The sequence below is a fragment of the Gossypium hirsutum genome, chromosome A09 (assembly GCF_007990345.1).
Source record: "Gossypium hirsutum isolate 1008001.06 chromosome A09, Gossypium_hirsutum_v2.1, whole genome shotgun sequence".
Lineage (NCBI taxonomy): Eukaryota > Viridiplantae > Streptophyta > Magnoliopsida > Malvales > Malvaceae > Gossypium > Gossypium hirsutum.
The window spans coordinates 12,599,934-12,612,433 of NC_053432.1; the positions used below are offsets into that span (position 1 = coordinate 12,599,934).

The 12,500-nt window shown below is 42.8% G+C and overlaps 1 protein-coding gene and 1 pseudogene across 1 annotated transcript; both read left to right on the forward strand.

Moving 5' to 3' along the window:
- The first annotated feature begins 5,569 nt into the window (after positions 1–5,569).
- Positions 5,570–6,957, forward strand: LOC107896052 (uncharacterized WD repeat-containing protein C2A9.03-like; annotated as a pseudogene).
- A 3,447-nt stretch (positions 6,958–10,404) lies between these two features.
- On the forward strand, positions 10,405–10,995 carry LOC107940575 (uncharacterized). Its single transcript, XM_016874017.1, has one exon. It carries the CDS (start codon positions 10,405–10,407, stop codon positions 10,993–10,995), a length of 591 nt encoding a protein of 196 aa, XP_016729506.1.
- Positions 10,996–12,500: the final 1,505 nt, after the last annotated feature.

A 12,500-nucleotide genomic window follows, 5' to 3' on the forward strand; every position in this document is an offset into this window, starting at 1 on the left:
CGGCAACCTAGGCCCCTGGTCGTGCGGGAGCCTCAGACACCATCGGAACCTAGGCCCCTGGTCGTGCCGCCCCCTCAGGAAACATGGCACAACGGGGGCCGTGGTCAGGCCCTTGTTCAATTTTCTGTCGTGCCATCATGCCATATTTCATTCGACTTCTTGTATTTCTTTTAGGCCAACAGAAGAAATTTTCAATTAAAAATACCAAGTGTAAGTGGCGTAAAAAAATTGCCCCTATTTCAGGCATGTACGGGAGCCTCGCGCAACATCGGCACCTTGGTGCCTCGGATGTGCGGGAGCGTTGGGTTGAAAAAAGTGTCCCTGTTTCAGACATCTGAAACCTGTCCCTGTTTCAGACACATGAATGTCGACTGGTAGCACATTGACCAAGTTTTTTTAGCTCTTTAGGGGGGAAGTGATATTGAGCAGCCAGGGGTTATCCAGGGCACTGCCCATGCCCATCGCATGCCCGAACGTCGGTGCCCCCCACCACCGGTTAGGTTCCCGGTGGTGCTCCGACGATCTATCCCAGCGATGATCCTGCGATCCATCCCGGGATATACAAAACGGCGCAACGAGTCTCTCTCCAATCCCAAAAGGTAGAATTCAGATACCGTTACATGTTCGGTACCCAATAATGAATGAACCGTCCCAAAGCTAGAATTCAGATACCGTTGCATGTTCGGTACCCAACAATGAAAGAATCGTCCCTATCCCTCCCCTTTTCCAAGAAGAGCCTCCGGCACCTTTGGCCCCGATCGTACGGTATCCTCGTACACCATCGGCAGCATGTGCCATCCCGCTGTGCGGGGCCATCGGGGCGCCACCGGCCCCTTCGATGTGTCGGAGCATCGGGCAGCATCAGCACCTTAGTGCATCGGATGTGCGGGAGGGTCGAGCACCAAAGCTAATTTTGGGCCCCTATTGGTGCAGAAGCGTTGGGACCATAAAGTGTCCCTGTTTCAGACACATGAATGTCGCCTGGTAGCAGGGCAAGTGTGTGTTGGTTTTTCTCCAAGATTTGGGCGATTTCTTTTCTTGTTTTTGTGTTCATGGGTCTGCCGGTATTCTTTTGAATATTGTGGCAGTTTGGTGGGTTTGGGGGTGCTGTTTTGTGTGGCGTGGCCTTATTTTGTTGGTCTTTGGTTTGTTTTTTGTTTCTGTTCGGTGTTTTATTTTTTGATGCGGAAGGATCTGATTTGATTATCGCTGGTATAGACGTTTTTTTTCTTGTTGTGCGTGTTGTTCGATTATTCAAGGTGATCTCGGTCCTTTTTTTTACTATTTTTTCCGGTTCTTGGTATGTTGGGTACGCTTTTCAATGTTTACGTACGAAGTGCATGCTTTATTTGTGATAAATCGCTAAAAGCTTTGAGGCGGGCCCCACGGTGGATGTGAAAACTGGCGGTGCTGTTGACTTTTCTACGTTTCTTGGCTCATTGTTTCTGCATGGATTAAGGGTTTCTTTCAAACCCTTTCGTCTTTTTGTTTTGCTCTGCATACATGTACGGTTTTCTTGGCACGTTATTTTGTTCAATTTTATTTTCGTCGCTTCTGGGTGTTTCGTCTTTCTCATCTCTGGAGTAGTTCCCTTTGGGTTTCTTGATGGGAATTATTTTCTTTCACCTGGGCTGATTCTTGTGAAGTTGGTGTAGTCTTTTAGCTTCTTTTTTATCTTTTTGCTTTTACCTGTTTCCGTGTTTTGTTTGTCTCTGCTTTTGTTTTTCTTTTTTCTTTTTTTTTTTCCTTCGTAAGTTTTAAAGTTTCTTTTTTCGTCTTTGTTAGATTAGTTTGCTGCGTTTCTTGTATCTCGTTTTCTTTTTGTCTTATTGTGGTCTGCTAGGTTCCGCTCTTTCGAGGGTTTTTGGTCTCGGGGCCTGTTTTCTCTTCTTTCTGGCCATTCGTGGTCGCTTTTTCTTCTCGGTTGACTAATGGAGGAAAGGCCAGATAGTGATACGACGATATTGACTGATGAGATAAATGTGCTCCTGGGAAAGTTGAAGTTCTCGGAAGAAGAATCGGTTCAAATTATGAGTACAAATGATGGAAAAAACGTCAAAGGTTTCGAGTCATGGGCTGTGGGCAAGGTTATGGCGACAGAGCATCCGAACAGAGAAGCGATGTATAGGGTGTTTAAGTCTCTTTGGTATACAAAAGAAGAGGTGGACTTTGTTGCATTAAAAGAAGGGGCTGTCATAGTCAAGTTCGGATGCTTGGAGGATCGATGCCGTATTCTCAATCTTATGCCTTGGTTATTCGACAAATGCTTATTCTCAATGGTACCATTTGTGAAGGGAAAGAACATAGCTTCTTATGAGTTTGGGCTGTCGCCTTTTTGGTTAAGAGTCTACAATATCCCTATTGAACTCATGGATCGCCAACTGGCAGTGGAAGTGGGGAACGCCATAGGTGAGCTGGTGGCGATAGATTGGAAGGACAGAAATGGTGCGTGGACAGAATTCATGAGACTAAAAGTCAAAATCAATATTTCAAAACCATTGAGGAGGATTGTGAAGTTAGCGAGCAGATATGGTGGGGAAACGATAGGGGTTATAAAGTATGAGAGGCTCCCCGACTTTTGTTACGTGTGTGGGTTGATAGGACACACTTCTAAAATTATAAAGACAATAGGGAGGGTGATGGGATAAATGACTCAAATGCCCAGTATGGAAGTTGGATGAGGGCCCCTTTTATGAACCCGAACCAGGAGAGGAAAATGAGGAGAAATGGGGTGGAAATAGTTAAGACAACAATCACTGCGAATGAGGACAAGGAGGAAAGTCAAACAAATTCAAGGGATGAAAGTAGGCAGTCTGCCCAGAAAGGAAAGGAGAAGGAGGGTGAAGAAGGCTCGATATCGACATCACCTGTGGAATAAAGAAGTCATAGGCTTATACGTGACTGCATGGGACGGTTTAAGCATAAGAAGAAGCGCATGAGGGGGCCAAATGGAAACAACTGTGAAGAGAGTCCATGCAAAGTTGTCAGGAGGAGATTAATGGAGAGTGTTTCACCTTTTAAGGCGGTGGCTGGTGACCAGCCCCGCCAGGAACCATGAGGATTATATGTTGGAACTATCGTGGGGTTGGAAACCCTGCGACAGTTCGTGATTTGATGCAACTTCTCGTTGCAAATGATCCAGATATTATTTTCCTTTGTGAGACTAAAAGTAATGCTAACAAATTTGATTCTGTTCGTAGGAAGTGTAGAATGGAGGGATGTTTCGCTGTGAACACGGAAGGCAGAAGTGGGGGGCTAGTTATGATGTGGAAAGATAGCAAACAGGTCGAAATTCAAACCTATTCTAGCAACCATATTGACTCGTTGATCCATGTTGAGAATGACGGCCCCATTCGTTTCACGGGTTTTTATGGTAATGCTGACCCTAATAAAAGACAGAGTTCTTGGAATATGCTTCGAAGGGTTGGTCAGACGGTGAATGAAAAGTGGATCATTGGGGGTGACTTCAATGCTTTACTTGATGAGGCGGAAAAAGAAGGGGGTAGGAGAAAGGCAACTGTTCTTATGGAGGATTTTCGCTCTATTGTTGATGGCTGTCGATAGTGGATTTGAAGACCGACAATGGGTGGTTCACCTGGGTCAACAACAGGGAGGGCACAACCAGGGTTAAAGAAAGGCTTGACCGTTTCCTTATGTCCGCCAATGCTGTGAATAGCTTCCCTTTCCTGGAAACTAGGGTGATTCGGCAGTCCAGCTCTGACCATGATGCTATCAGTTTAGACACGGAAGGTAGGAGGCCGAGAGATGGTCTTAGGGATCCTAGACTATCTTTTAAGTATGACGTCTGCTGGGCTAGAAATGAAAAAGCTAAAAAGATTATCAAGGAAGCTTGGCAGCGTGGTTCCCAGGATACTTTAGAGAAGATTTCGTTTGTGCGCAATGAGCTTGGAAGGTGGCAGTATAAGAAGCTTAAGCAAATGCGGAATCAAATTGGGTCGCTGCAGGCGAAGATAAATAGTACTATTGATGGCTAGGGGAGCAACCATGAGGGTAATAAACTCAAAGCTATGCGTTTAAAGCTTGGCAATTTACTGGATATTGAGGAGAAATTCTAGGCTCAAAGGTCGAGGGTTATGTGGCTTAAGGAGGGGGACAGGAACACTCGGTTTTTTCACGTCAGAGCTACTAATAGGAGGAAAAAAAACCACATTGCTAGACTAAAAGACATCAACGGCAACTGGAGGGATAACACTGTTGATATTTGTAAAGCCACCAGGCAGTATTTTCAACTCTTGTTTAAGTCAAACTTAAATTCTAACACCATGTTTGGTTGGGTGTATTGGCATAGCCAATACACCCCTAATCGGTGGGTCCCGCTTAATCCCTCTCTATTCCTATGTTTGGTTCATGGTATTGCTAATACCATTGTAATCGGTTACTGATTTAATCGGTGGATTTCACCGATTTGTAATCCTTCCATTTTGCCCAGATTAGGCGCCGCCCTGTTATACCCTCTCATCTGCTTCCCCTTTGTTTCTCTTCTGTTCCTTCTAGCCTCTGCCGATTTGCTCCCTCCGTTTCTTTTCTTTTCTTTTCTGCCCTCTGTTTATTTTCTTTTCTTTTCTACCGATTTGCTCCCTTTGTTTCTTCTCATTTTCTTTTTTGCCGATTTCTGAGTTAGTGCAACTGAAAGATAGGTTTCTAACTCTCTGTTAACCTTGTTACTGTCTTTTATTTTTTCTGCATGTAAGCAGATTCGAAACATGTTAAATCTGCTGTCTATAAACTTTAGCCTTTATTCTTAACTGCTTTGAGTGGATTAAACATTTTTGTTTGGTTTAAGATTGATTCGTATCGATTTGTTCTGTAATTATCGATCTTTGATATTCATTCATGGATGATTTAAAAATGTTCCTTCTAACTTACTGGTTGCATTTATGGGTCTCCCTCTTTCATGGTTCTGTTTGGTGTTGCAAATTTTAATGCATTACCTGTGCTCTGTGAATTTTTGTTTTCCATTTTGTTATTTATGTAATGGGAAATTTGAGGAAAGTGAATTGGGGCTTCCCATACTGAAAAGGGGCATACATGGTCAATCAGTTGCCAATTTTTCTTTTATGACAGTTCTTTTTCCCTTTCTTTTCTTTCCTCTTTGTATGGGATTCACAACATTTGTTGGTGGTAAAATGTGGTTACATGGTCTTACAAATATGTTACTAGTAATTCATTTTGAAATTAATGTGCACAAGAAGATTAATGCTTGTTTGTCTTTCCTATCAACTACCAATTTCTTTTTTATCCATACTCTTGACCATGGCATTGGGCCGTACTTCTTGTTGCAAGGATGCTGGAAGGCTGAATTGTGGCTATAAATTGTTTTGGTCACCCCAGTGAGTGGTGAAGCTAGTTAACGAGTCTTTAGTTAACAGTAACATTACTATCTGTCGGTGAAAAGATTATGTGGAAGAGTATGGTCTTGTACACATGCACACTAATTTAAGATTTTAGTTTCAATTAAGTTATCTAGGTGATGGATATTTTTATCTGCTTTCATGCTTGAAAGAATGCTGATATATGGTATTGTGTTTAATTTATTTATTTTATCATGTAGCTAAGGAATCTATTGTGGGCTACATCAAAGCACGATGTGTACCTCATGCAAAACTACTCGGTAATGCATTGGTCATCACTACTACGCAAGGGCAAAGAAGTGTTGAATGTGGCTAAGCCAATTGTTCCCAACCTGGTTAGTGAATATGGCCATGATTAATTTAATTTGACTTCTGCTGCTTTGTTTGAAGAGCAGTTGAGATAAACTTTATATTTTGATATGTTTGTAGAAACGACAATCTCAGCAACTCTCTAGGGTGCAGATTAGCACCATGGCAATTAAAGAAAATTTAATGATGGCTGGTGGTTTTCTGGGGGAGCTTATTTGCAAGGTATCTGTTTGCTTGTTTGACAAATGTTTATGGGATAAAGTATTATGTTTGCAATTTGGCTCATGCTATTGAGAGTATTTTTCTGCTTGGGCAGTATATAAATCAACCGGGGGTGGCATTCTCCACAAAAGTAACCACTGATGATAATGCAATCACTAATGCGGTGGATGTGTATCTCAATCCTAGGTGAGAAATATTTTGATCCTTTTTGAGCAGTCTAACAAAGAGAAATATTTTGGTTATCTTGAGCAATATATTACTTTGACTACATTTTAAAATAAAACTGAATCTTCTTTATTTCTGCAGTGGTGCAATGAGAGTTATGGCTACAAATAACGATGCTCAAATCAGAGTTTTTGATGCCGAAACTTTTTCAACCTTCAACCGGTTCTCATTCGACAGGTCTGTAAATTTAAGTGCTAGTCTTCAAATGCTTGCTGTAGAATTCCATTTTTTCGGGTGTTTTTCTTACTTTTATGGTTGTCTTCTCTTAACAGAATACCTCTGTTAGTCCAGACGGGAAGTTGCTTGCAGTTCTTGGAGACAGTACCGACTGCCTAATTGCCGATGCTCAGTCTGGCAAAGTATGTCACTCTTGCTGGACATCCAAATAAATGGTGCGTTTTGAGGTTTAAATCTTGTTGATGTCTAATTTATTTTGTACAATGCTGCAGGTCACTGGCACCCTAGAGGGACATTTGGACTATTCTTTTGCTTCATCTTGGCACCCTGATTGGAACATTCTTGCTACTGGGAATCAGGACACAACTTGCAGATTGTGGGATATAAGAAAACCATCCCAGTCCCTAGCTGTATTGAAGGGAAGAATGGGAGCAATTAGAGCTCTCAAGTTCACATCAGAATCGCTCTTCGTTGGTGTTGTTGATCGCACTTATGGCAGCTTGTTAGAGTTCAACCGCAGGCGACATAACTAGTATTTGTATTCCATATTGTAAAACCTAAGGTGAAGCCAATATCTATAGAGACGAATGATTGTGAATATTTAAGGGATGGGTTAAAAATCGCCTGGGATGATTGGGTTCTATTATATAACTTTTCGAGCTAGAGTATAAATTTAACTGCTTTGAGTGGATTAAACATGTTTTGTTTGGTTTAAGATTGATTCGTATCAATTTGTTCTGTAATTATCGATCTTTGATATTCATTCATGGATGATTTAATAAATTGCATGTGGTTGTTAACATTTCATGTTAGAATTGTGGTAATTTTTTCTGTAATCTGCTGTTTAAAAGCTTCAGCCTTTGTTCTTGATTGCTTTGACTTTGATATAACGTATTTTATTTTGGTTTAAGATTTCCTTATATCAATTTATTGGGTAATTTTCAAGCTTTGATAGTGATTTGTTGGTAATTTTCGAGCTCTGATATTCGTTCAAGACTGAATTAGTAAAATCCATGCGTTTGATTTGGTAATGTTTTCTATAGTCTGCTGTTTAAAAGCTTCAGCCTTCATTCTTGACTTGCTTTGACCCGATAAAACTTTTTTGATTTTGGTTTAAGATTGGCTTGTATTGATTCATGGGGTAGTTTTTGAGCTTCGATATTTCATTCACGAGTGACATTGTAAATTCCATATGAATAAGAGAGTTGCGATTGGAAGTTCTTTTAAATGTTTTCCACCTTCTGCAGTTTGAAAGCTTCTGTTTTTATTTTCATTTTGTTGATCTGATCAACATGTTTGATTTTATTCTATGGTCAATTGATATTGGTTCCTTATATGGCCCTTGTTTGATATTGGTTCCTTATTAATTATAATATATTTAATAATAATTATATTTAAATATGATTAAATTATTTATTATTGATATTAATAATCTTATTAAAATTTAAATAACAATAACAATAATAATTTACCAAAACAAATTTATGCTAATTATTAAGAATTTTATTAAATTATATATTTTAATTAAAATATATTTAATAATAATTATGTTTAAATATGATTAAAATATTTATTATTGATAATAATAATCTTATTAAAATTTAAATAACAATAACAATAATCATTTACCAAAACAAATTTATGCTAAGGGTATTCTAGTCATTTTAGTTTTTTCCATTATGCTATTACACCTCTATTCCATTCAACCAAACACAAGATTATTATTACGCCTCTATTCCATTACATTCAACCAAACAGTTGATTTGCTATTACACCTCTAATCCAATACACTTCTAATCCAATACACCTCTAATCCAATACAGCGAACCAAACGCACCCTAATAGTGTGCTTAACCTGGACTATATAAAGAGATGCATTTCAGGGGAGGTTAATGACAAATTGTTGAAGGATTTTACAGAGAACGAGATCAAGGAGGCCTTTAATCAAATGGATCCTAGGAAAGCTCCGGGAATTGACGGATTGTCGGGAAATTTTTTTAGAGAAAACTGGGACGTTGTTGGAGAGGACGTTATTAATCTGTGCCTTGATATTCTTAGGGGTGATAAAAATGTGGATTGTTTAAATGATACTATAATTGTTTTAATCCCTAAAATTAAAGAGCCGGTGGACATGACTAATTTTAGGCCCATTAGTCTTTGTAGGGTGATATACAAAATTGTTGCGAAAGTGCTTGCCAACCGATTGAAGGAAACGCTTCCGTTATGCATTAGCCAAAATCAAAGTGCTTTTGTTCCGGGGAGGATGATCCATGATAACGTTTTGTCTGCCCATGAGCTAGTCCATTATCTTCAAAGTGCGAAGAATGGTCCAAACAAAGGATTCGTTATGAAGCTCGATATGAGCAAGGCATACGACCGAGTAGAGTGGGCTTTCATTGAGGAGGTGATGAAAACGATGGGCTATGCTGATGCTTGGGTGACGAATATCATGAAGTGCGTTCGATCGGTTCGTTACGTGGTGAAGTGCAATTCTACTCTTTCTGAAAAAATTGTTCCGGAAAGAGGCCTTAGACAGGGGGACCCTCTATCTCCTTATCTCTTTTTATTTTGTATGGAAGCTTTTTCAAAATTTTTGATTCGTGCTCAGAATAATAACTTGCTTAAGGGTATTCGGGCTAGCATAAACGGGCCTCGTATTAATCATCTATTTTTTACCGATGACGCTCTTCTTTTTGTTCAGAATAAAGAAAGAGATGTCGAGGAGGTTGTTAATATTTTGGATATTTTTAATAGGACGTCGGGCCAAGAGGTTAATATGAAAAAATCTATGATTATGTTCAGTCCGAAAACTCTGATGGATAGTAGGCACCTTTTTAGCTCTATGCTTGGCATACGTACTGTTGATAAGTTAGATGGTTATCTTGGATTGCCTCTTCCTGTTAGTAGGAAAAAGTCGCTTGCATTTACTAACATTATTAAACGGTGTACATGTAGAGTCAGGAGTTGGGCAAAACACTTGCTTTCATACGGAGGGAAAGAGGTTTTCATCAAGTCAATTATGCAAGCTATTCCGACATATGCGTTCTCGGTCTTCTTGGCTCCAAAAGGCATTATCGAGGAAATCCACACAAAAATGAGTCGTATGTGGTGGAACAACAATGACAAAGCTCGCGGCTTGGCTATGATGGCTTGGGAAAAAATGTGCTATCCCAAGGGAATGGGACGCATGGGCTTTAGGGACCTACAGCTATTCAATTTGGCTTTGCTGGGCAGACAGGTCTGGAGGCTTATGACGTATATGGATACATTGTGTTTCAAAGTGTTAAGTGCCAAGTATTTCCCGAATGGCGATGTGTTCAGTTACAAAAAAGGTGATAAACCCTCATTCACATGGACGAGCATTGCTAAGGCGGTTGATGCTCTCAAGGATGGTTTCCTTTGGCAAGTAGGCGATGGCAACACGATCGATATTAGGAAGGATCATTGGGGAGTTGATGGCATTCAAGGTGAGTTGGTTTGTCCGTCTCCTTTTATTCATGACGAGAGAGTGGTCAATGATCTGTGGGACCATAATTACAAGCGGTGGAATAGGGAAAGGATAATCGAGATTTATGGTGAAAGTTTGGGGGAGTGTATTTGCAATTTGCCCAGTCCCCATAATGGTATTAAAGACACGAGGGTGTGGATGCAAAACCCGCATGGACTTTACACATCTAAGTCGGCTTATTCATGGCTGCTTCTTAAGAAAGTGGGTTTAGGTCCTCACAGATTTTTCTGGCGCACTTTATGGAAGCTTCAGATGCTCCCGAAGATCAAAATCTTTAGCTGGAGGATTGGTCACAACATTCTCCCCACTTTCGACAATATTGCTCGCATCCGTCAGGGTTTCCAAAACATTTGTCCGAGATGCAAAGACAGAGATGAAACGCTGATTCATGCCATGAAAGACTGTCAAAAGGCTCGTGAGATTTTGGCTGCTGGTGGGTTAAACAATAGTTTGCTCACTGGGGAATACACCAACTGCATCAATTAGTTGGAGGATGTTTTTCGTGTGCTGGATAAGAAAGCTGCTGCTGATTTCTTAACTCTGCTTTGGAACAGCTGGAATGATAGAAATAATATGCTTTTCAAAGGGAAAATGGATGAAGCGGTGACGGTCTGGGAAAGGGCGACCATGTTAAGCAAGGACTTTCGTATTTATAATCTGACGGAGCCATCTATTATTCCTCCGACTCTGACGATTAAAGATTGGAGAAAACCCCCCTCTGGCTATATCAAAGTGAACGTGGACGCTGTTGTTATTAATGGGAGCAGTGGCTTGGGCACTATCGCGAGGGACCAAGATGGCTTCGTTATTGGGGGATGCTATAAGTTCGTTGATAAAGCTCTGGATGTTAATTGGGCAGAGTTAGAAGCACTTAAAAAAGGCTTACACCTGGCGGCTAGATTAAAAATCGCTCGGCTTATTGTGGAATCTGACAGTGCTGGGCTCGTTAATTCGGTCAACAAGAGGAATAAAGATATTACTGTTTTTGGACAGCATATTAAGCATACTTGTAATGCTTTTAATTTTTTTGATTCTATCCATGTTAATTGGATTAGTCGTACTAGCAATAATGCTGCTGATTTACTTTGTCACTTAGCCGTTAGGAACAAAGTTGATTTGTATTTTGATATGGATTATCCGACGGATATCCATAGTTTGATTATTAAAGATGCAATAAGATGAGGTTGACTTTTGGTCAAAAAAAAAAGAATGTCGCCTGGTAGCATATTGACCAAGTTTTTTTAGCTCTTTAGGGGGGAGGTGATATTGAGCGAACAGGGGTTGTCCAGGGCACTGCCCACGCCCATCTCATGCCCAGACTTTGGTGCCCCCCATCGCCGGTTAGGTTCCCGGCGGTGCTCCGACGATCCATTCCGGCAGTGGTCCGGTGAGCTTACCCGGCGGTACTCCGGTGAGCCATCCCGGAATATAGAAAACGATGCTACAAGTCGTCCTGGTCCTTTCCCTTTCGAATTATCCCGGTCCCTCCCCTTTTGGAGCAAGAGCCTCCGGCACCTCCGGCACCTTGGGCCCTTGGTCGCGCCGGAGCATCAGGCACCATTGGTAACCTAGGACGTCGATGGTGCCGGAGCATCCGCACATTACTGCTTGGACGTGCTGGAGCCTTGGACGCACAACTAGGCCACATAGGACGTTAGTGGTGCGAGAGCCTTCGAGCAGCATCGGCACCTTGGTGCCTTGGATATGCAGGAGCCTCGGACACCATCGGCAACCTAGGCCCTTGGTCGTGCGGGAGCCTCGGGCACCATCAGCAAACTAGGCCCTTAGTCGTACGAGAGCCTCGGGCACCATCGGCAACCTAGGCCCTTGGTCGTGCGAGAGCCTCGGACACTATCGGCAACCTAGGCCCTTGGTCGTGCGGGAGCCTCAGACACCATCGGAACCTAGGCCCCTGGTCGTGCGGGAGCTCGGACACCATCGATAACCTAGGCCCCTGGTCGTGCGGGAGCCTTGGGACTATCGGCAACCTAGGTCCCTGGTCGTGTAGGAGCCTCAGGCACCATCGGTAACCTAGGCTCCTAGTCGTGCGGGAGCCTCGGGCACCATCGGCACCCTAGGCCCCTGGCCGTGCGAGAGCCTCGGGCACCATCGGCACCCTAGGCCCTTGGTCGTGCGAGAGCCTCGGGACCATCGGCACCTAGGCCCTTGGTCGTGCGGGAGCCTCGGGCACTATCGGCACCTTGGTGCTTGGATGTGCGAGAGCCTGGGACACCATCGGTAACTTAGGCCCCTGGTCGTGCGGGAGCCTCGGGCACCATCGGCACCTTGGTGCTTGGATGTGCGGGAGCCTCGGACACCATCGGTAACCTAGGCCCTTGGTCGTGCCGGAGCCTCGGGCACCATCGGTAACCTAGGCCCTTGGTCGTGCGGGAGCCTCGGGCACCATCGGTACCTTGGTACCTCGGATGTGCGGGAGCCTCGAGCAGCATTGGCACCTTGGTGCTTGGATGTGCGGGAGCCTCGGACACCATAGGCAACCTAGGACGTTGGATGTGCGGGTGCCTCGAGCAGCAAGGGCTCCTTGGTGCCTCGGATGTGCGGGCTAAAGAAAAGTGTCCCCGTTTCAGACATACGAATGTTGCCTGGTAGCATATTGACGAAGTTTTTTTAGCTCTTTAAGGGGTAGAGATCCGCTGCCCCCCGACGTGGCCCTCCTTGAACCCGAG

Coding starts and splice junctions, on each gene's coding strand:
- LOC107940575 (XM_016874017.1), top strand. CDS start 10,405: ATGGATGAAGCGGTGACGGTCTGGGAAAGGGCGACCATGTTAAGCAAG.